General features: G+C 38.4%; 1 protein-coding gene across 3 annotated transcripts in view; it reads left to right on the plus strand.

Annotated features, from left to right (window-relative positions):
- NTRK2 (neurotrophic receptor tyrosine kinase 2) overlaps positions 1-21725 on the plus strand; it is a 203468-nt gene extending 181743 nt beyond the window's left edge. For all 3 annotated transcript variants that reach the window (XM_018080932.3, XM_008934200.4, XM_018080933.3), the window contains 2 exons: positions 15416-15574; positions 16429-21725. In XM_018080932.3, the coding sequence (XP_017936421.1) occupies positions 15416-15574; positions 16429-16614 (345 nt within the window). In that variant the 3' untranslated portion in view covers positions 16615-21725. The remainder of the gene's footprint in view (positions 1-15415; positions 15575-16428) is intronic.
- The last annotated feature ends 366 nt before the right edge of the window (positions 21726-22091 follow it).

Consider the following 22091-nt stretch of genomic DNA (forward strand, 5'->3'; position numbering starts at 1 on the left):
AATCCAAAACAAACCACTGTACTAGATAGTAAGACGAAAATTAACTCTATCACAGCTGAAACCAGGACAGAGTTAGAGACTGTTAGATGGATTAATTCTATTGTGATGCAGTCATGCTAAAATATTTAATCTCTAGAAGGAAAGCATTCTAAGTACCTTTATAGGACATTGACTGCTGGTATTTCAGATTTGATTTGCTTTTAACAACTAATGACCACTTTCTCCCATCAATTCACTTTCCACAGAAAGAGTCTGCCTAGAGAAATGTCAGAAGCAGTTGCCTATTAATTAATCATTTTGTTGTTGCTTGCTTTTGTTTAGGCTATAAGATAATCCATTCTCTTCCCAATATGTGTTTGGTCCCTATAGAATATTTTAACGCTTTACCTGGGATCCAGTTGTTTTAAGACATGTTTCATTGATCTAGGGTGAAGCTTGGGGTTTTTGTTTTTTCTCCTGTGAATCTCTGTAAAATGTACCTTTCCTCAGTGCATATCTTGAGTATCTGAGTTGTATACGGAGCAGTTTTGAGCAGGGGAGGAATTCCTCCTGGAAGTAATAATGGAAATAATTTATAAACCAGTGATATTGCATTGAGCCACTCCTCATGCCCCTGCAAACCTCTCATGCCAAACTGCCCAGGGCTTGAAACACTCTCGGAATCCCCTGAATGTTGCATTCCCACATATTCAAGGAGGTACCACTGTCTGCAGGGAGATACCTTCTAAAAGCATAATGTTCCCTTCCACCTCCCAGCCCTCCAGCAGCATCCACTGCTGAGATTTTTCTGAACAGACCTCTGTAGGTCTTTGCTTCATTTCAGAACCCATTTAGAGGATGCACAATACTAAAAAGCATGCAGTAGAACGTGTAACCTAAATTGAGTATCAGTCACATTTTCTTTTTAATTATCTGAGTACATTTTGTGCTAAGTTTCCATTCGAACAGAAATCTTTCAGGAGCATCTGGCTGCTTTGTTTTGCTGGGAAACACCAACATTTTTCTTTTTGAAATTTCTTGCTCAAAACTGTGCTCAATATTATGAGAAAATGGTGAGTAGTTTTGCCTGATACAGAATCAAAGGCATTTCAGAACATCAGTAATTCTCAGTAAGAAATGCACTTCTTTTTATGACCAGAGTGGTTTTGTTGAATGGAATAATAAGGGTACTGTAAGTAGCCTAGGTAGAAGTTCATTTAAATTTAAATTAGTTTGCATTTATTGGGAAAGAGAAGGTTCAGGGGAGATATTCTCAGTTCAAAAGTACAAGGGGAACTTTCCTATTGCCTTGTTGATTCCTTATTCTGCTTATCCTGTCCTCTCATTCTCCTGCTTCTGATTCTTCTGAGCCACAACGTATTAGCATGATAGTCAAAAGTTGTTGTGATTCTTCTGTTAGTCAGTCCTTAGACTAAATACAACCATTTCTTCCTTTACAGAGATTAATTCTTCTCTCTTCTTTTTTGTACTGGCAATACAGAACAAAAGGATTTAGGCTCAGTTGCACATAGACTGCTTCTCGATACCATTGCACAGTATAAAAATATTATCCATTATTTCAGAATACTAAAGATGATTGAATTCTAGAACCAGCATCCCACCTCATGCTTATAGAAATTTGCGGCCAGTCTATGTGTTGTGGTTCTAGCTTTCATTTAAATTAGAGCATTTTTCTCTTCCTTTGCATGCATAATGCTATTATTATCATAATTAATATGAACAGTGATCATATAGTGTTAACATAAAATAATAATTTTTAAATACATTTAAATCTTGAAAATAAAAACCATAAGATTTTCCCACTATATATTATATAATTATTAAAATTAATAAAATTAATTATTCAGAGATGAATTTGTGGAAAATACATTTGTGTTTGGCATCCATCTCAGTGCTAATAATCAGCAGAAGGTGTATAGTATTGCTTCCCTTGCTCTCCATCTGGGAACATCATGAGCAACTGGCATGGCATGCCCTTGACATGGTCCCACAGAGATTTAATTTTACCCTTGGTGCTAAATCATGATAACAGAATGCAAGCCTTGGACACAAATAAAGGTATTTATAAGTGCCTTACTTGACGGTAGTGTATTTTAGCTCAGGCTTCTCAGAGAACTAGGACATGGATAGTAATGGAAAAGGCTCATTGGCCCAGTGTTGGACATTCCAGAGGAGATTCCTGGTTCAAATACACAATAACCAAAATCTGTACTTCTACTGCAAGACAGAATGTACATGCATTAGCTGTTTTGGAGGGAACAACAATTACATTTGTTCCTATGGTGGCAGGCGTAACCTATAGAAATTTGGGGCCAGTCTGTGTGCTGTGGTTCTTTCCCCAGACTTTTGCCTGAGTTTCACCTAGAGAGAGCCCAGAGGCTTGCCCTGCCTCCATGACTCAGTGGAAAGCCCAATTTCTGGTAGTGACAGCTGAAAAGCACAGTTTCATCAGGGCTTTTTGACAGCTGCTCACAACCTGTGAAATCCCCTAGAAAAGGCAGTGCAAAGCTGTCTCTGTGTTCTCTTAGAGAAGGTAGAAGTTCTGCCTTTATTCCCTCTTTAATTCCTTCCCCATCTCTCACAGATGAAAAGCAAATGAGCAAAGGCACTGCAGTTTTGTGTCTTCCATGATGGAGAGGTGAAATTATAGTTATTATTGTTTTTCTGAGTATTGTGTTCTTTTCAGCAGTGTTCATTCTGGATATTATATGCCTTTTCCTGAAGTAGAAAAGAGTTGAGGCTTCTTGTAACTTGGCAGTGTTCTGACCATAGGATATCTTATGCAGGAGGCTCTTAATGTTACTGGATATTTACTGAAATAACTGAAAGGCACATGTAGGATTAGAGCTGCAAGAGTCTTCCCAAGCTTCAGCCCATCCATAAGAGGACCACTTGCAATAAGAGCTTTATGTGGACCATAGTGCTCACTGATGGCTGCTTGTGTGCTTGCCTATTGGAGATGCTTTGCAATAGAAAGCAGGCTGGGTGGTCATACATTCCTGCATGTCCTGGTTTATGATTGTGACCATTTTGCTTTTTCCCCATCTCCTTTTCACCCTCTGTGCTTTTCCCATACCCACACCTTCTTTTCTCTTCTATTGATATTCTTCTTGATTCCTTTCCCTATTCGACAGGGTGAGAGTGTCATGTTGTTGCTTCATTTAGTAGACGCTTCTTCATTAAAGTGCTCCTGCTGAACATAGAGGCCCTTATTTGAGCAAGTGCATCAGGGGGAGTAACCCATATTAGATTCATTTAACAAGGAACATTCTCCCCTGTTTTCTCTAGAACCAAGACAGTCTTGGAAAAAATAACTTCCTTTTGCTGTTATTGTGTCCTCCTGCCACAGGAGGACATGGACTCTGGACAGCTGTCTGACCTTAAAGAGCAAGAATTTGGGTTGCATTTTGTTCAGGAATTGTCATACTTAATTCCTGTCTGATAGAAGCACATTCTGTATTGGCTTACATATGATATTCATTGTTATCTCTTCAAAACAGGCAAAGAAAATACATGGACCATTATTTCTGCCTTTCAAATGGCTAACTTCCACCTGACTGTTTCCATAGCTCAACAGTTTTCACAGAAAACCAGAACCATGTTTTGCTTCCCACCAAAGATGACATATTGACCGTAACAGTGAGATCTCAGTAAGACCTAAGCACCTTTACCAAATACACTGCAGTGCATTTATTATCATACTATAAATGTATATATATATAGTTTTATGTATATATACAGTAACGTGTCAAAATTAAGTGGCATACATTTTGTGATGGAGTCTTCATGATCTTGAATTAATCCAGTTCCTTCACTACCTAGTTCAAGGTTCAAGCAAGAGAGCACCCAGACACTCATACAGCAGTGACTATGTAAATTGTTCAAAAGAATTGAAAAGAAAATTAAACAAGATAAATACACAGTTCAGCAACTCGGAGGGCATTAATTTACGATGTCAGTATTCACATGTAATTACCATACTAGCAAGGCAGCCTCCTTTGTCAGTAGTACCTAGTCAGTGATAAGCTCACTGCTAAAAATTAACATGTCATAAAATAAACACTCATTTAGGATGTCCTGGAAGACTGGATTAATCATACAGAACGGGTCTTGCACAGTATGGTGGGTTTTCAAGCTCAAAATCATTATGGTAGGAAGAAGATTCCTTCAGGGGAGAACTTAGTGTTGCATATGCTTTTCATTAACACAAGTCTCTTAGCTCAATGACTGAAGTATCTTGAAGGAGAACTGCTATCTAGCAGAGAGAAAAGGAAAATAAAATGGGGCTGTAGCCAAGGCATGAGGTCAGGGCTAATGAGAACCTTAGATGGATACAAGATTGAGACATTTTGAACAGAAATAACCGCAGAGGTCAGGATGCAGGGTTAGGTGAAGATGGTGGCCTAATACACGAAAAGAATATATAGATTTCCTGGCAAGAAAGCAAAGAAAATTATATACTAAGGCCTGAAGCACATAATATTTTAATAAGAACATCGAGTGCATGTGGTAATACTCTGTGTGGATCATCCTAAAAGTGCCCAGAGTATTATAAAGTAGCATGACTTTAAAAGGAAATGCAGGCTTTATGAAACAATATTTCAAAAGTTTTCAGCTGAAGCAGATGAAAAATATTCTGAAGTACAAAGATTCACAAACAGTATTAGGGCTTTATTAACCCACTGTGATATAAAAAAGTGACACTGCAGCTGCTATGGAGAACCCATTTGTAATTTTTTACAAGTGGCTAGAAAAAGTGTTATTATTATCCATTGCATGTGCTGCAAGTGTGTGTAGGAGCCTCGTGTAGATTAGGACTTCATTGATCTAGGCATTATACAAGCATAGGTCAAAATACTAGTGCCAACCTAACTGAAATATGACTTGGTTGAGTACCAGATTTCTCAGAGATTGATTTGGGAATCCTATCCCAAAATATTCTTGAACTGTCCAAAAAACTGGGGCTATAGACAATCTCAGGAACCCCCCCAAAAATTTGAAATATGTTGTCTTAACCGCATGGGACATGCATTTCCCACTTGGCATATTTTGACTGTCTCCAAGACCTCTTAAGTCTTGGCAACTCTGGAACCTGGGAATACTGTGTGTAAGATTTATATTGAAGATCATGCAGTTGACTCTCAGTTCTAACAATAGGCATCTCAAAAAATTAAATTACTTGTTGGAACTACTTTGGTGTAAAACTGTAGCCTGTTTTTGTTTAAGAAATGGGTTCTAACCTTTGAGCTCTCAGTTTTACTGCAGATCCTACTTTTATTTGAGCAGTGAAACTGAAATTATGTTTATGTATTTATTTTGAATTAATTATAGAAGTGCAGCAAGTAGAGGACTCCATGTTTAATAGGATTCTTTTTTATCCAGAGAGGAGGGTGACCGTGCATGAGGAAGGAACCACTTCAATGCTGCATGGTTATAGTAAGGATTAGCTTCATCCTAGGAAAAGGTGGAAGATTTTCCAGAGTGCTCCCTTGGGGCAGTGAAAAATGTGAGGGGAAAACAGGGAGAGTAGGTGTAGTTTTGGGTTTCTTTCCCACCCATCTCTTCTCCTTTGTTCACATGCTACTACTGGCATTTGGTGAAGGATGTGAGGAGTACATTGCACAGTCCATGGCGTGGAAATTCATATATGTTAAATCTTCAGAGAGCACTTACCTGAAATGTAGCAGTGCTGGTGAAGACCTAAATCCTTTCAAAGATCACTCTCATCTTCCTCTGTTCCTCAGGATCACCTAGTAATAAGAAAGTTTAACAGGCTTTGTCAGAAAGCCAAACTTTACCCTGATCACATGTCATTAGGGAATGGATACACCCAGGGAAATTTTGGGGGTCTTTTCTTACTAGACTAACACCTTCTGCCAATGCTTGCATGTCAAGGTTACCTGGCCTTATTTTACGGGCAGAAGGTAAGATGCTATGGCACCACAGGCAGAGTTTATACACTTGGGCTCTCGTATCCAAGAACAAAATTTTAAGCATGGCTTGAGGAATAATTCAATATATAAATATGATAAGAATTTAGGATTTTGAAAGCACCATAGGAATGAGAAATCTTCCTCCCCCCCCCCCCCAGTAATAGCAGTTACTGGTATTTTTAATGATCATATTGTGTGTCGTTTGCTGGATGCCTCATTTCAGAGCAAATGCCTGCTTCAACTCATAGCATGATGTGGCACAAATAAGGAGACAAAACCTAGACTTAATGGAGGGAAAACAACAGAGAATGTTTTCTGTTCTATTTTAGTTAAACTTTTCTCTTGTGTTTTCCAGTTTATGTAAACAAATTATGGCCCAGAGAAAGTGCAAAGAAGAAAACATCAAGACTGTGGAAGAGAAGGAAAATGAGCACAAGGACCTTGTCAGTGCTTTGTTGATTAGCATTTGGGGGGAAAGGGGGAGAAACTGTCTTAAAAAATTCAAAGAACTGAAACATCTGAGACATTTCAACTAAAAATTGTGGTGCTCCCATGCGGTATACATTATAAAAGCATGTTTGTGACTCACAAGGGAGAAGAAAAACTACAAACCAAGCTCTGTTGCTCTCCTCTTCCCCTGTGATGTAATTTGACATGAGCAATAGAGCCAGACATGCTACATTAACCTACAATAAATTTGAAAAAAATATGGGTTTCAGTAAAGTATGGGGAAAAGTTGTGATCTTTAGTACCTGAGGAATAGCTTTCAGACTATTAGGAATACATATTTCCCAGTGAACACAAGCTGCCTTATGTGGTGTGATATTGGGCTTTCAGAGTCTACGCTCAGATGACTGCAACTCGTTGATATTGACTGTGCTGTTCAGCTAGCACATCACATTACGCCTTAAACAGCCATCTAAAAAGCAAAAGAAGTTAGGATTTCAACTGTGATGCAGACCTGTAGAGGCCAGTTTTTTCCAATGCAAGGTTATTTCGTAAAATTTCCTTGGCACTGGTAACCCGGACTACTTGTGATTAATATAAAAGTGGAATTTGATATATTGTAAACCACTTTGAACATCAGAAAGTGCAATTCATTAATGTTGCACTGCAAAATTGCTTGCTGACTTGCTGTTGACTTGGACAGATTAGATGATCACCTGGAGCCTGTGAGGATTTTGACATAAGTAATTCTAACTGCTTGTCTACTGGTACTTAATACCTCTCTTCATCTGCTGGTACAACCAGCAAATACTGAGGTGTGGCAACAGTGGTAAGGTACAAGTGATACAGTGACAACTTTTTGTAAGGACTTCAAAAACACAGGACTTCATATGAGCTCAATTTTCTGAGTTGCAAGTTGTACCACTGGAGTGATCAGTAACTATATCCTATGGCAAAACTTGATGTGGCAAATTGGTAGAATACAGAGTGTTTTAAAAAGGAGAGACCACCTGATTCAATATGCCGAATGTTCTCTGGCTTATAGTAATCTCATCTCCCTGCTTTTTTCACTAAGTTCCTGAATCCCATCTTCAGAAATTAATCTAGATGTACACTGAATTCACTGAAATACACTGTTCAAAGTGCCTTTCCTTCCATTTTACCACAGCTTACCTCCCTTTCTCTTAGCTTAGATTATTGTTTATTTTAACACTGGAAAATTTTATCATTTTGAAGTAAAATAAATTATATTTTAAAGGAATAGACTTTTTTTTTCATTTATACACACTTTGTCCAGGGAAACCAAAGAGCTGTAATCCATTACTTTTCAGTGCTGCAGATTTCTACTTGGTTAACTTTCCTTCTGTCCCTCTGTCTGATAGGAGACATTTGTTTCAATCAGAGATGAGAATCACGTCACCTTCTTTGTAGCACTCATCTGATCTTACCTCCAGGGCACTTCGTCTTCCTTTCTTGGAAGAGTAAATGGCCTGTAGTGCAATAACTACACAGTGATTAATTATCCTGTATATTTGACTGGCCCAAACTGATGCTGTGTTATGTAAAACATAACAGTAGACACTGTTTCTATATCTGTTCAGCTTAGCATTTTAAAATCTTTGGAGGATGCCGAATTGTAAGATGCATTAGGTCATTCACCTACTTTGATTCTATGTGGTATCTCCCCTTTATTCCAACCTTTTGCCAGAATTGTTTCTAGCCCTCCATAAGCATTGCTGAGAGGTTTAATAAGGACTCCATATTGCAATGTGTGGCCCTTCTGTACAGGAACATAGGAATAGCTTCTCCAAAAAGACCCTTCTAGTCCAGGGTCCTGTCACTGTGAGAAACCAGTGTCTGTGAAATAGTATGGAAACAGGTTAAGCATAAATTAATATTTCCCTGAAGTGCTCTATTAGCCTTCAGCATTCTGCAACTCAGGAGCTTCCTGGGCCAGAGATGGTATCTTCATGTTTGATAGTCCTTGTCCTATTTTATCCTCCATCCGTTTGTTTAATCACTTTTTGATCCCTGATAATCTTTGAGGGTTGACAGTACCTTATGGCAGTAAGTTCCACACGGAACTGTATATTATGTGACAGGGTGCCTCTTTTTGTTATTTATGAACTGCCATTTACAAATTTTATTTGATATCTTCTGGTTCTTGTGTTATGTGGATGTCTGAGTAATTGGTCTTCCTTCATCTTCTCCATACTGCTCATGGTTTCATAGAGGCTAATGAGAAGAATTTTATCTCCATGACACAGAATTAACATACAATATTGAACTGATGTTATGCAATTGAAGAGAGAATTTACAGTTGTAATTAATGTTGTTCTAGACAATGTTTCACTTTTCTGAAAAAAACACTGGTAGAATTAATTAAGAACTTTAGACATAATCCCCTTTTAAATATGATGAACTAAAGTAGGGTTAAAAGTGAAAAAGAAAGGACACATTTTTAGCTATTGGCTAATAATCTACCTTATTTTATAATTCAGTAAACTCATGTGTTGGATTGGTATGGCTTATAATGACTGTGATAATAACATATTGCTTTTCTGCAAGTAGACATGCAGGACTGATATTTTAAGAGAAGGCATTGACTTTGTCTGGAAGGCCAGGGCATGAAAGAAATGAAAATAACAATTATTGATTTTTTTTCTTGTGCTGAGAGAAACATTTGGCAACTTTTATGAGGGGGAAAGAGCAGATGTTTAGCGAGAGAGGAGAGGTTTTCAGTTTTAGCAATAAGACATGATAATTTTCTCAGAGAACATTTCTTTGCAGTTTTATCATCCTGAGATGGGGAAACAAGTCAGAAGACCAAAATATAAATAGTGAAAAGTACCCTAAAATGCCATTATCTTGCAAGTATACTGGATGCTTTTTTTAGGGAGGAGTGAACAAGTGATTGGAAAGGTACAGCTTCGTTCCAGTTTGACAAAATTATCTAGTTGTGTTAAAAAGATTGAGTATATACTTGTCACATGATATGGTTTGGTGCTGGATCCCTGCCAAGTCCCCAAACCTCACCACAAGACTCTCCCCCCCCACCAAACCACGGGAAGAAGAGGGGAAAAAAACCCCAAGAGAACCAAAACAAGAGAGAGGCAGCTAAAGCAATATATATATAAATATATTTATACTTATATTACAGTTATATACAATTTCAGAAGGAAAAGGGAAGGGGGAGGGAAAAAAAAGGAACAAAACCAAAATAAAATATACACGATCAATAGCCCAAGATCTAGCAATTAAAAGAATTAGCAAAAGAATGTCTTACTACTCTTCTTGGGACAACAGAAAGTCGCGCTGGAACGACCGCCGGCAACCTCTGTCTCCCAAGGTCGGCAAGGCCTAACCAGGCCTCGCTCCCCAACACGACAGACTCAACAGCAGGGAAACTCGCACCTCCAAAGCCGCTGGAAGGAAAGAGGGACGAAGGCCTTTCCTCCTTTCTTCTTATAGCCTGGCTTGCGTAAAAATCGTAGGGAATACTGGGTAAATCTGGGCACTTCCTTGGTTACAAACTGGTCACCAAGGAAGGCCTAGACTAAACTACCACACATGACTTTTAATTGAAACATATGCTGAACTGCTTTGCTGCTTTCAAGTCCACCATCCTGAATTGCAAAAGGTCTGTGAACAGCAGGGCTCTGGAGAGATGCACCAGTCAAACCAGACAGGACATTCATTTGGTTGTTCTCTGTAAGAGAGCATCTCCGTTTGCTATCAATCATCAGACAACAAGGCTTTGGATTCCCATGGCAGCTGGGCAGTAGAAGTTGGAGGAGTGACCATGGCAGGTATAGACAGGTCTATTTTTAATGGACAGAAAGTGAACAAACTTTAACAAACTCTAAAATTATATGCCCTGCTTCAAGACTAAGACGTAGTCCTCCTCTGATAAACTTAGAAGCTAAATGTTTGCAAATATATCAAAACAGTGTTCAAGGCCAGCTTCTCTCGCACCTTTCAAAGACCGAAATTCATTAAAAAGGTGGTTGCTGAAAGTGGTGACAAGTGGAATGACCTTGTATTGTTGAAACTGCAACATTCATATGTGGCGCAGTGTGGTGGTTTTTCCTTGGAAGAGCTTCATTGGTGAACATCATAGTTCACTGGCCAGGCATAGCAGACTCCTCCCCGTGGATTGTTTACACAATGCAGGGTCTAATTCACCAGGCTTTATGTTTTAGATTCTAGACCAATATTGCTAGTAAAACCAGCTAGTGAAGATAATACAAGGCTATAGCTGGGCTAGGGTATGCTTGCTTTCATAGGCTGACATTTGGAAATAAGTACTTAAGTCTGTACTTCTGTAGCAGTACAATTCTAAATAAAAATGAACTATGGCATTATATGGTATTATGGTAATAATGCAGCTGCTTTCAGATAAGCATCAAGAAAATCTACCCTAATTTGTATACATAAAGTGGTCATTTTTACAGCTACAGTATGGATCACAGATACAGTGATAGCATATTATGTAAAAACTTAATGCTTTAAATCCTGTCATAACCTTAGCTAGGCTGAACATAAAGGTGTTATTTACCTATAACTGTAGTCTGCTTAGCACACAACCATTTGAAATTTATGTATATCAAGCAGCACTGCAATTGCAGTGTGCATAGCAGGGACTTTATACTGCAGAATGCTGGTGATATCTGAGAGCTGTGTAATAACTTGCATTTCTTAAAGAAAATGTGGAAGGCATCCCTGTGAAGCACTCAGAACCTTTAAACTTTGGTCAGTGCAGTCATGTTTTCATTCATTGGTCCTTCTTGGAAAACCCCTTGTAGCCTTGCTGAGAGTCTGGCAACAACAGCAAAAAGGCACCCCACCTCTCTTCACTGCAGTTATGCACAACCCTGGGTGCTTGAACTCATCAGATAAAGATAAAAGAAGCTCTCAACAGACTGGCAGTTTGTTTCAGGCATCCCACAAACAGTTGTGTCAAGTTCCAAGCTTCAGTTCAAAAAGCTCTGAAGTACATGCTTCATTTTAAACACACAACTAGCACAACCCTTAATGCTTTTCTTAGCTGAGTGTTGACTCAGTAACCACTGATTTTTAGTAGAAAAGGAAATGTGCATTTAGAAGAAGTGCCTTTGACCCTGACATGTGCTTTTGATGGGACTGAACTGAAATGGAAGGTGCTCTTAGACCACAGGTAGATTCACAGCCTGCCACAGGTGATGCTCAGTGTTGCACAGGTATCATGTTTCATTGCAATGCCATCTGTCAAGAAGAGCACCCTGTGTAATACTTTTATTGATACTTTGAAAGGCAATAAATTCTCTCTTCAAAGAGATGCTGAGGTGTTGGAAGTAACTTTGTCTAAAATGATTGATGCTAGCAGTGATAAAGATGAAGAGACCTCAGGACTTCTCAGTCCTGGTCAAGTCCTCTGTCCGATGAAGTCCCATGCCTTTGGGGACAGAAATGGACACCAGTCCAGGCAAGATCATGTGGGAAGAACACCAAAGAGCCCTGTGGCTTGTGCTTCTCTGTATTCTCGGTATCAACCCTAGCAAGTCAGTCTTGCTGTGACTGCAAAGAGAGACAGCTAGGTGTGTTATGTTACAGATCAGTTCATCACAGAGCCATTATTTGGTGGCAGTTTATCATCATCACTCTAGAAATGTGTTGTTCATTTTCCTGAATGGCATCAGAAACTCAGCAGAGAGTCCTACCAAAAATACATAGTGGATCTATAGTGAGAAACCATGGGAAAAGAGTGGTTGGGGTTTTTTTAAATGCTTTTTCAAAATCTCTTGATTTAAGATATGACAAATAAGAAAAAATAGAGACACATATTTTATTGTCTATAACTTTCATTAATTTTTAAAGGAATGAGTCAAAGAAATTGATGAACAGAACCAATAGCAGAGGTTATATGATGAACAGATCTAAGAGCCATTTTAATAATTGATGAGACCAAAAGGTCTCATCACTAACCATCTTTTAATGGCACTTGCCCTTTATCTGGGTGTATGTGACTGCGTGTTTCTAAGGGTCTGACTTTTCTGACTTTCTAATGAAATACCTCACAAGACAGGGGTAAAAGTGGTGGTTTGAAAGTGTTTGGTTGCCATGTCAGTTTAGGTTATGATGAGGTGGATGACTGAATGTTTGCATCTCAGCGTGTTGGTGTGTTCAGACTCCCCACATCGAGGGACATCTCAGTCAAAGTTGATGAAAACTGCTGAAGCATAGGAGCTTTACAGCCACTCTGTCTGCCAGATGGATAAACTATAACACAGACAAAAATGGGCCAAATCGAGAAAAGTACCAAAAAATTTTTATCTGTTCTCTGCCTATGAAGTGCATAGGAACTGGATCCCCTTTTTAATGACTCTGAAGCCTGTGCACAGCAACCTGAATTGAGTCAGAAACAAATCCACAATGTAGCCAGGAACTGAAATCAGGAGCCTTGCCTTTCATTCAGCAACCTGTCAAAAAATACTCCTCCATCACTCATATGACATCTCACGTGGAGGGAGGAGAAGAGCCTAGATCAAGGGAAGCCAGTTGATGTAATCTTTTTGGATTTCAGTAAAGCTTTCAATACTGTCTCTCACAGGATACTTCTGGACAAAACATCTAGCACACAGCTGGATAAACACATCATGTGCTGGGTGAGCAATTGGCTCATGGGTCAAGCACAGAGAGTAACAGTGAATGGGGTAACATCAGATGGTTGACCTGTCACTAGTGGGGTTCCACAAGACTCCATCTTAGGTCCTGTGCTCTTCAACATCTTCATAAATGACTTGGATGCAGGACTGGAAGGGACACTAAGCAAGTTTGCAGATGACACAAAACTCAAAGGAGCTATTGACTCCCTTGAAGGCAGGGAGGCCCTGCAGAGAGACCTCAACAAATGAGAGGACTGGGCAATCACCAACCAGATGGAAAGTGCTAGATTCTGCACCTGGGATGGGGCAACCCTGGATGTACCTACAGACTGGAGTTCTGGTCAACGACAAATTGAATCTGAGTCAGCAGTGCCCTGGCACCCAGGAGGGCCAACCGTGTCCTGGGGGCAACAGGCACAGCATCGCTAACCGGTCAAGGGAGGGGATTATTCCTCTCTACTCTGCAGTGGTACAACCTCACTTGGAATATTGTGTGCAGTTTTGGGCACCACAATAGAAGAAAGATATTAAGCTCTTAGAGAGCATCCAAAGGAGGGCAACAAAGATGATGAAGGGTCTTGAGGGGAAGCCGTATGAGGAGCAGCTGAGGTCACTTGGTGTGTTCAGCCTGGAGAAGAGGAGACTGAGGGGAGACCTCACTGCAGTTACAACTTCCTTGTGAGGGGAAGAAGAGAGATAGGCATTGATCTCTTCTCTGCGGTGACCAGGGACAGGACCCAAGGGAATGGCCTGAAGTTGTGTCAGGGCAGGTTTAGCTTGGACAGTAGAAAAAGGTCCTCCACCCAGAGGGTGGTTGGGCACTGGAACAGGCTACCCAGGAAAGAGGTCACAGCACTAAGCCTGGCAGAGCTCAAGAAGTGTTTGGATGATAATCTTAGGCACATGCTATGACTCTTGGGAATGGTCCTGTGCAAGGCTAAGGGTTAGACTCACTGATCCTTGTGTGTCCCTTCCAACTCAGTGTATTCTGTGATTCTGTGAAGTCTGTGAAAGTTTTAGCGTGACTTTCTGGTTCTGTGAAGTCAGTAGTAAGCATGGACTTGTGGCAATGCACAGGACAGGGTTGAGCTCTCAGAGTCATAGCTGCATTCAGTATGCTGTGCTAACACTGAGTTATTGACAAAAAGCTGGAAATGCATGTTCTGTGTGATTTAAAAATAATGGGAACCCTGACTGAACTTCCATTGTATTTTCCTTCCATTTGCTCTTTCAACATGAGAACAAAGAGGGCATTATTATGCAACAAATGTAATGTCCCACAAAGAGAAATGATATTTTAAATTGACAGAATTCTGAAAGTGCAAATATGGTTTCATAACTAAATACATTTTCAGACAGGAAAGTGAGTTAATCAAGGTTAGATGTCCTTGAAAAAGCTTTCTTTTTTTTTTTTTTTAATTTTCCTTGGAAATATTCTCAGCTGTCATGATGCAAAAGTAATTAGCATATCTGTATATCTATGTCAGAATATCTCAGCAGTTACACTATTTTAAAAGAATTTGAATAGATTTATTTAATGATGTGACCCAGTCAGAATGGTACATACCAGGAACAATAAAATTTTTAGGAGCTGAAAATAAGCAATTTTTTAAAATTTACATTAAGGTTAGGAAACCTAAGTTTAAGGACATGTAGCATTCTGGGAAAAAGAAGAATGTTCTAAAAGCCTTCAGAAAGGCCTTCATTCAGTGAAGGTCCCATTCAACATGACCTGATTTTGGGCAGAGTTCATGTTTTACACATTGTTTATTATCAAGGGAATATATCCAAAGGACTATTAAAAAAAAAAAAAAGCTGTATTGTACTGCGTAGTTAATGAGGAACAAAATAATTTGATGCACTAACTGGGGAACTTATCAACAGAAAATAACATTGCTTTATTCAGTCAAAATTAGGATATTAAACCATGTAAATCCAGTCCTACCATGCCATGCAGTGAGACCACTGTGTTTTCATGGATTTCGGTCGATGTCACTGAGTTTCTAGGAGAATCATGCAGTGTAGATTTCATTTAATGAATCTTTTTTAGTTTCTTGAGTTTAAAATGGAGAGTAAAACTGGTCTAATTTAAAATAGGTTGGTAGTGTGATATAGAGCTTCCTGTTTCTTGGGTAGGATGTACCAAGTAAACACTAAAGATTAGTTTGAATTTTACAAACGTCTTGAGATTTTGAGAAACCTTTTGTGGTAATGATTGTTGCTGGGGGAGAAGAGTTTGGACCATGAATCCCTAGTTCTTTAAAGGTCCTTGAAGGAAATGTTAACATATGGGGAAAAAAGAAATCATGGATTCTCCTTATTTAGTGTCTTGGCACTTCCTTGTGAGGCTCTGATGGAACTATTTCTGACTCTTTCATTTGTTTTTCTCAGGTTGGGGGTCACACCATGCTGCCCATTCGTTGGATGCCTCCAGAGAGTATAATGTACAGGAAATTCACCACAGAAAGTGATGTCTGGAGCCTGGGAGTTGTATTATGGGAAATCTTTACTTACGGCAAACAGCCATGGTATCAGCTCTCAAATAACGAGGTGTGTGTAATACATTCTCAAACTGCATTAGGAAAGCTGTCATGGTAACTGGTGGTGGTGCTTTTCTGGAGAAGGGATAGCAACAAATTTATTCAGTAAAGGCAAATACTGTTATCAGGTATTGTCATGAATCATGTGATCAAATTTCTTCCTTTTCACCCTTTTCTCTCTTGAGTGGATGGAAGTAGTGTCCAAGCAGAATGTCCAAGTAGAACTAGAATAGTTGGAATTTAGGTTTTTCTTTTGTATAGGATAGAGTCTGATCAGGGTATTTAAAAAGGCATGAAAAGGACATGAGGCAATGAAAAGAACCTTAGCTATCTCCTTAACAGTCGTATCATACATGATATTGTTGCAGAGTCATTGTCCATAACCATTCTTGAATAGATTGAAGCAATCTAGATATCTGTTGATTTCCAGGCAGTCAAAAGTAATCTCTTTCCAGAGATTAGCTATGGTGATACTCATAAATTTAAAGAGGGAGGGAGAGAAGGAGAGGCATTGAAGCTCTGTGTGAGCAGGTTGAAAATTTAGCCTCCTTCTGAGATGAGATGAGGTTGATAGATGGATACAGAGGGAAAGTATGGGATTAATTCCTAGCTATTGTGTGAAAGGGGCAACATGGGTAACTTAATATGAGAAAAGTTATTGCTCCTTGACCACTTGAATTTAGTTATTTTTTCAGATTGCATAGTGCTGCTCATGCATCTTACCTAGAAATGCAGCCCTTGACAGAGCAGGCTGTATGACCAGCACCAGTGAGGCTGCTGTAGTGATTAAAGTTAACTCTTGGATGGATGAACTCCATGTAGTTGGCACAGCTGTGCTGATCCTTTCCTTGTGCTTTCTTGTAGGTGATTGAGTGCATCACTCAGGGGCGAGTCCTGCAGCGACCTCGCACATGCCCAAAGGAAGTGTACGACTTGATGCTGGGCTGTTGGCAACGGGAGCCTCACATGAGGCTCAACATCAAAGAAATCCATTCCCTCCTTCAGAACTTGGCCAAGGCATCTCCAGTCTACTTGGATATTTTAGGCTAAAGTCTCCTAGCATTTCTTCTTCTGGGCTGCAGGAATGAATGTGTTCAACTACCGCTGAACTCCATTAAAATGTGTTCTTAACTTTGACAGTATCAATGACAAAGTTGCGGAGAAGCTTTCAAAGGGCAAGCAATGTGCACTTCTCCATCTGTAGACACAATATTGACTTTTTAGACATTACTGAGATGTATCTTCTCTCTCTCTCAGTTTCTATCTTTTTTTTCCTTCTCTCCTGTCTTTCTAATCAATTTGGCTTCTGCTTTATTGTAACTCTGCATAGACAAAGGCCTTAAAAACCTGATCTGTTATATCAGCAGACTCTTCAGTTTGCCCACCACAACTGACAATGCCTTGTTGTATTCATGCCTTTGATGTGGATGAAAAAAAGGGAAAAATATATTTGACTAAACTTTGTGATTTCTGCAGTACAGCTACTGGGAGTTTCTATGGATTCACCTCATTTTTTTGCTTTGGCCTGTGGGTGGAAAAAGAAGACTTCTCTACATGAAGAATGTTCTTTGCAGAGATAAAGCCAGATGGAAAGAAGACATTCTTCTGTGATACACTATCTGGAGGAACTTGAGAATCAGGTGGCATTCAACCCTACAAGAAAACACTGAAATTATTTGATAGAAGGCAATAGGGGATCTAGCAATTTCCCTGAAGAATCTTTCTGAGGACTAAAAGGATTGTTTAAGGAGGTGCTTTGCCAGCACCATTCATTGCCAGAATCAAGTAAAATGAAAAAAGATGCTGCCTGCACTGCACACAGTTGTGTTACAACACGATAAACTAAACACATGCCCTTATTTTGTCTACTGCTAGGATAATGTCATGCCACTGGTGAAAGAATGTTCTCCAGGTAGTCTTTTTTAGTAAAGGCTGAAGCTGTACAGTATTAATTTTATGATCACATGCTGAAATTAAGGATTTTGATAAGATAGGATGAGCTATAGATGCTGGGGCAGATATATCTTATACTATGCTTATCCAGCAGCATATTCCTTCCTTAATCCCTTTCTTTTTTTTTTAACCATGCAATTAAAACTGTGCATGGTCTTTGTCAATTAATGCCCTTTGTGCAGAAACGATCACTCATCTTGTAGTACACCCTAGTAGGCATAGCAAACTCATAACAATATTTCATTAGTAGGGGCTAATGGAGGACATTAGCCATGTTAAAATGCCTTTACAATGTTATAGATACTATAGGCTGATATAACATGAATAATCTAAAGCACGGAGATCACTGGTTATGTTTGAGACATAGCAGGGGATAAAGATCTCTAGAGAAAACAAATTACTCTGTTGTTATGGCTTGCTATTCAGAGTGCAAATATTCTGAGCTCAGCACCATGTTTGTATTGGTACTATTGCTGTCATAACCAACATCCACACTTTCTTAAATAATTTATTTTTGTTTGGGTTGGCATTGTATATGTACAACATTTGCATGGCCACTGTGTTGATGACAGCTGCATGGGCATACTTGTTGTTTTTCAAACTAGAAGTTGACAATTTGAAATTTAGAGTTAGGATTATTTTTAATATAAATTCTTACAAATGAAAACCTACCTTACCTATTCCTCAAGACTTTTGCCTCCCTCTGTGAGGGGGCATTATTGCAAAAAAGTGATCTTTCTTTCCATTTTCTCTTTTTATTATTTCTTATTGATATGAGCCAGATCAAAATAGTTCATCTTCGTGTTGGGGATATTTTATTTAATAAATTAAGCATTTTATTTTTGTAAGTGTTCCCATAGAACATTTAATATATAATTTGCTTGCATGTATTATTTATTGAGGCACTTCAAGTTTTTCCTTCAGAAACTTTTAGAGCTAGCTTATAAAGATTCTGAACATTTTCAGAAGAAGACAGTTCACTGGACACTGATGAAGTTTTACCCTTCTCAATGTCATTGAAAAGGCAGCATTACAAATAAACATGACAGTGTAACTATAAAGCCATACTCAGTATTTCTTTAATAAACTAGATGTTATTTCTTAACACTACTGAACTGGAAACACATAAAAAGCCAGAGGAAGATTCCTACAAAATGGGCCTTAAGATTTTATCTAGACTGTCTTGGAAGTTCTCACAGAAAACTAGATAAAGACTGAGCATCCGCTGAAACCCATTCTCTTGAGAAAATGAATGTTATGTTTTAAAGGAATTTGAAAATTATTTTCAAAATAACAGTGGTGGAAAAGAAAGATACCAGAGTCCTCTCTTACTGTGCAGTGGGAGGAGGATGCAGATGGTGGAGAGGGCTGCTAAGCTTCTACCTGCATATTCTGTCTTAGTTTCTTTTGAGCTGAAGAAAAAGGCATCTGAGATGATGCTTCTACTGGAAAACAGGCTCCAGCCCAAAAGCAAGCACGTGTGTTTTGCAAGCACTGAAAGAATGTATACCAAAAATAACCACAAAACCCTGAAAATACACTTAGTGGCATCTTCTTTTTGATTTACTAGTGAGAATAAATTTTAGAGTCATTTCAGAGAATAAATAGTATTAGAAAGCATTGTGCAATAACATAGCAGTATGTTAAACTCCTAAAGGACCAAATGTTCTACAGAGCCACCAGTATGGTTAACCTTGACCTATATCCTTAATGTTCTTGATAGTGCATAAAGTGTATAATCACAGTAAAAAGCTATAAACTGTAGCTATACATAGTTTGCGTTTGTTCGTGAAAAGGTGGGTAAATGTAGCACAATGAGCAGAGAAGAGGAAGAAATAAATGAAGGGTGAGTATATGTGCGTATTCATCATGCTTGCACTGTCAGGTAAATTGTGTACACAGTAAATATGACAATCAGGCTCATTTAAAAAGTCTTTCTGAACTGTGTTATGAACTGATCATATATATAATATATATAATATATCTGTGTTTGCATATGGCATATATATATACACACACATAGCATATACATGTATGCCTATGTCTGTTGTATTTTATTTATATATGTGCAGACATGCATGCACATTATGTATGGGCTGTGTGTATATGTATAAATTTACATACACCTATGTTATTACAAATTATGATTAGAGTGCTATTAATAAATTGATAAAGTCTGCTAAGCAACCAATTTTTTTTCTTTTGATATTTCTTTTTCTATGTTTGTAAGATTCAACTTTTTAACTGGTGTGCAGCAGAGGCAGTGCTAGAATGCCAGAGATCCAACAACGAGCACTTTTCTTCCCCAGATGATTGCATAAAAACATTTCTTCCATACCCATCTCACTTGTTGATTTCTCACAGTGAAATGAGCAGACAAGCTTCCAAGCTCAGAAAACAAAGTTTGTTTTACTCTCATTTCTGGGTTTGTGCTACTCTTGTTTTATTTCCTAGAATAACGGTGCAGCTCCATTGGCATTTTATAATTGTCTTCAGTAACAAAATGATTCCACGAATGAGCTGGACTGTTCAAACTGCAGCATGACTTGTAAAAGAAGGAGAACACCGACATTCAGGATCAATAACAGTAGAATTCACTGCACTCTGTCCTTCACTCTCAGTAGATCCACGGAACTTAGAAGTGGCCATAGAGAACAGATAACTGTAAAGCAACAGCACCCTATGATGCCTGATGGACTGTATCCTCTTTAAAAGGACTGCATTCATTTTGACCTATAAAACAATATATCTATATATTGTCTACAGTTTAATAAGTAACTTCTTATTTTTCTCTTCTTCTTTCTTTTTTGTCCTTTCTTGTTATTTCTTTATTACTTTTTTTACTTCTCTTTTTCTGACCTTCCTTTTCTCTTTCTTTCCTTCTTTTATATTTTCCTTTCTCTCTTTCACTCTCTTTCTCTCACTGCACCCTCTCCACCTTCATAAGAGATTATGATTGATGTAGACTTTTACAAAACACTTTAAAAAGAAATTAAATAACCCGATAAAATTATTAGATCACTGGATGACTAAGCTATAATGCATATATACTAGAACAAGTCCACATTTGGGTTGTTGCAGCCTGTAACTGAATTTCAAATACTGCTATAAAACATGAGGAAGAGGAATGGGGAGGGACTGGGAAGCAAGGTCAGGATTTCTAAGTTTTGATAGCACAGGAAGTTGTATTTTCATGTTGTGAGGGCTGGGATAAACCACTGCTGCTTTGAATAAAAGGTCCTTTAGAGCCTTAGTTTAAACACCTTTATATGTGTGGGGTGGGGAGATGTGCTACATTCATCACAAATGTGACGAAAAAAAAAGCTACACATTGCAGGGAAAACACTGTGAAATTCACAATGGTAACCAAGTGATTATTCTGCCATCTTTTTAACTCAGGAGAAGAAATGGGAAATGATGAGTGTGTTATTTTTCTGTCTATGCATTCTGGACAAGGTCTGTGGGGATTTTTTGTTTGCTTGTACAAGGTTCTGAGTGATAACCGGCTGATGTTTTATAAACAGTGAATACTTCAAGCAAGGATTGTAAAAGCTGCCAGTAATGAGGCCGTTGTTCGGAATATGTGAGGAAACAGAGAACAAATCAAATCTTTCCAGAGGCCTAATTCTTGCAGCTTATATGTATCTTTCTGTAACTTAAAGAAAAGCAGCTAAGAATATTTTATATACAAGTAATTTAATTCAACATTGATGTTTAATTGAATCACCAACAGAGAGAGAATCAATTAATTATGAAATTTTTGTCCCTGCCCTGCTCTCCACCTATACTTTATGTATATATATTTCTAGATATCACTCTCTTTGTCACATAAAGAGGAAGATATCTACATACAAATATAAATCTCTATATTGTCACCAAACTGTGACCTGGTGTGTAGAGCTATCTTTCTCCCTTTTTTTTTCTTTTTTTTATTTAATGTGATGTCTCCGTGGAAATATTTAGTGGTTCTTGTTTTACAGTTTGTTACGAATAGTCATTGCTTTAAAACTTTCATTGCATCTTGGCTGATTTCAAAGTGATGCCTAGGTATCAGTGTTAAAAGTTTTGTTTGTGAATCATGTGATCAGCTTCTCTCAACATGACATGGAAAGTCTCTTGTATTACAGTGTATTTAATAAAAATGATGTCTTACAATAAACAGTGTCATCCAAAAGAAATATAAAATGGTTACTTTAAAACACTAAAAATTTCATTAAGTGTTGTGTGCTATTTTCTGTTGTTTGGATGGCTTTGTTTACCTCCATTCTTTTTAAAAAGGATGGGATTAAGGAAAACTTTGGTATGCTTATAAAGGTGGCATGTTTGCCCTCTAAAAAAAAAAGGTCGCTGAACTCATAATTCATGAAGGAAGAGACCCATAGTAATAGGGCAAAGGAACAGTCAATCTGATGGCAGTCTCAGGTTTTTTAGTCCGTGTTTTCCAACTGAAGATCCTATTTGAATGCTTATTCATTTGGACAGCTGGCAGCAAAACCCAGTTTATCTTCTAGCAGAAGCAGGTCTTCAGGTATTTTCTGACTCTTTTTTGAAAGTATCCCTCAAACCACAGCCAT

The sequence above is a fragment of the Manacus vitellinus genome, unplaced genomic scaffold (assembly GCF_001715985.3).
Source record: "Manacus vitellinus isolate BGI_N305 unplaced genomic scaffold, ASM171598v3 scaffold_50_pilon, whole genome shotgun sequence".
In the NCBI taxonomy this organism is placed as follows: domain Eukaryota; kingdom Metazoa; phylum Chordata; class Aves; order Passeriformes; family Pipridae; genus Manacus; species Manacus vitellinus.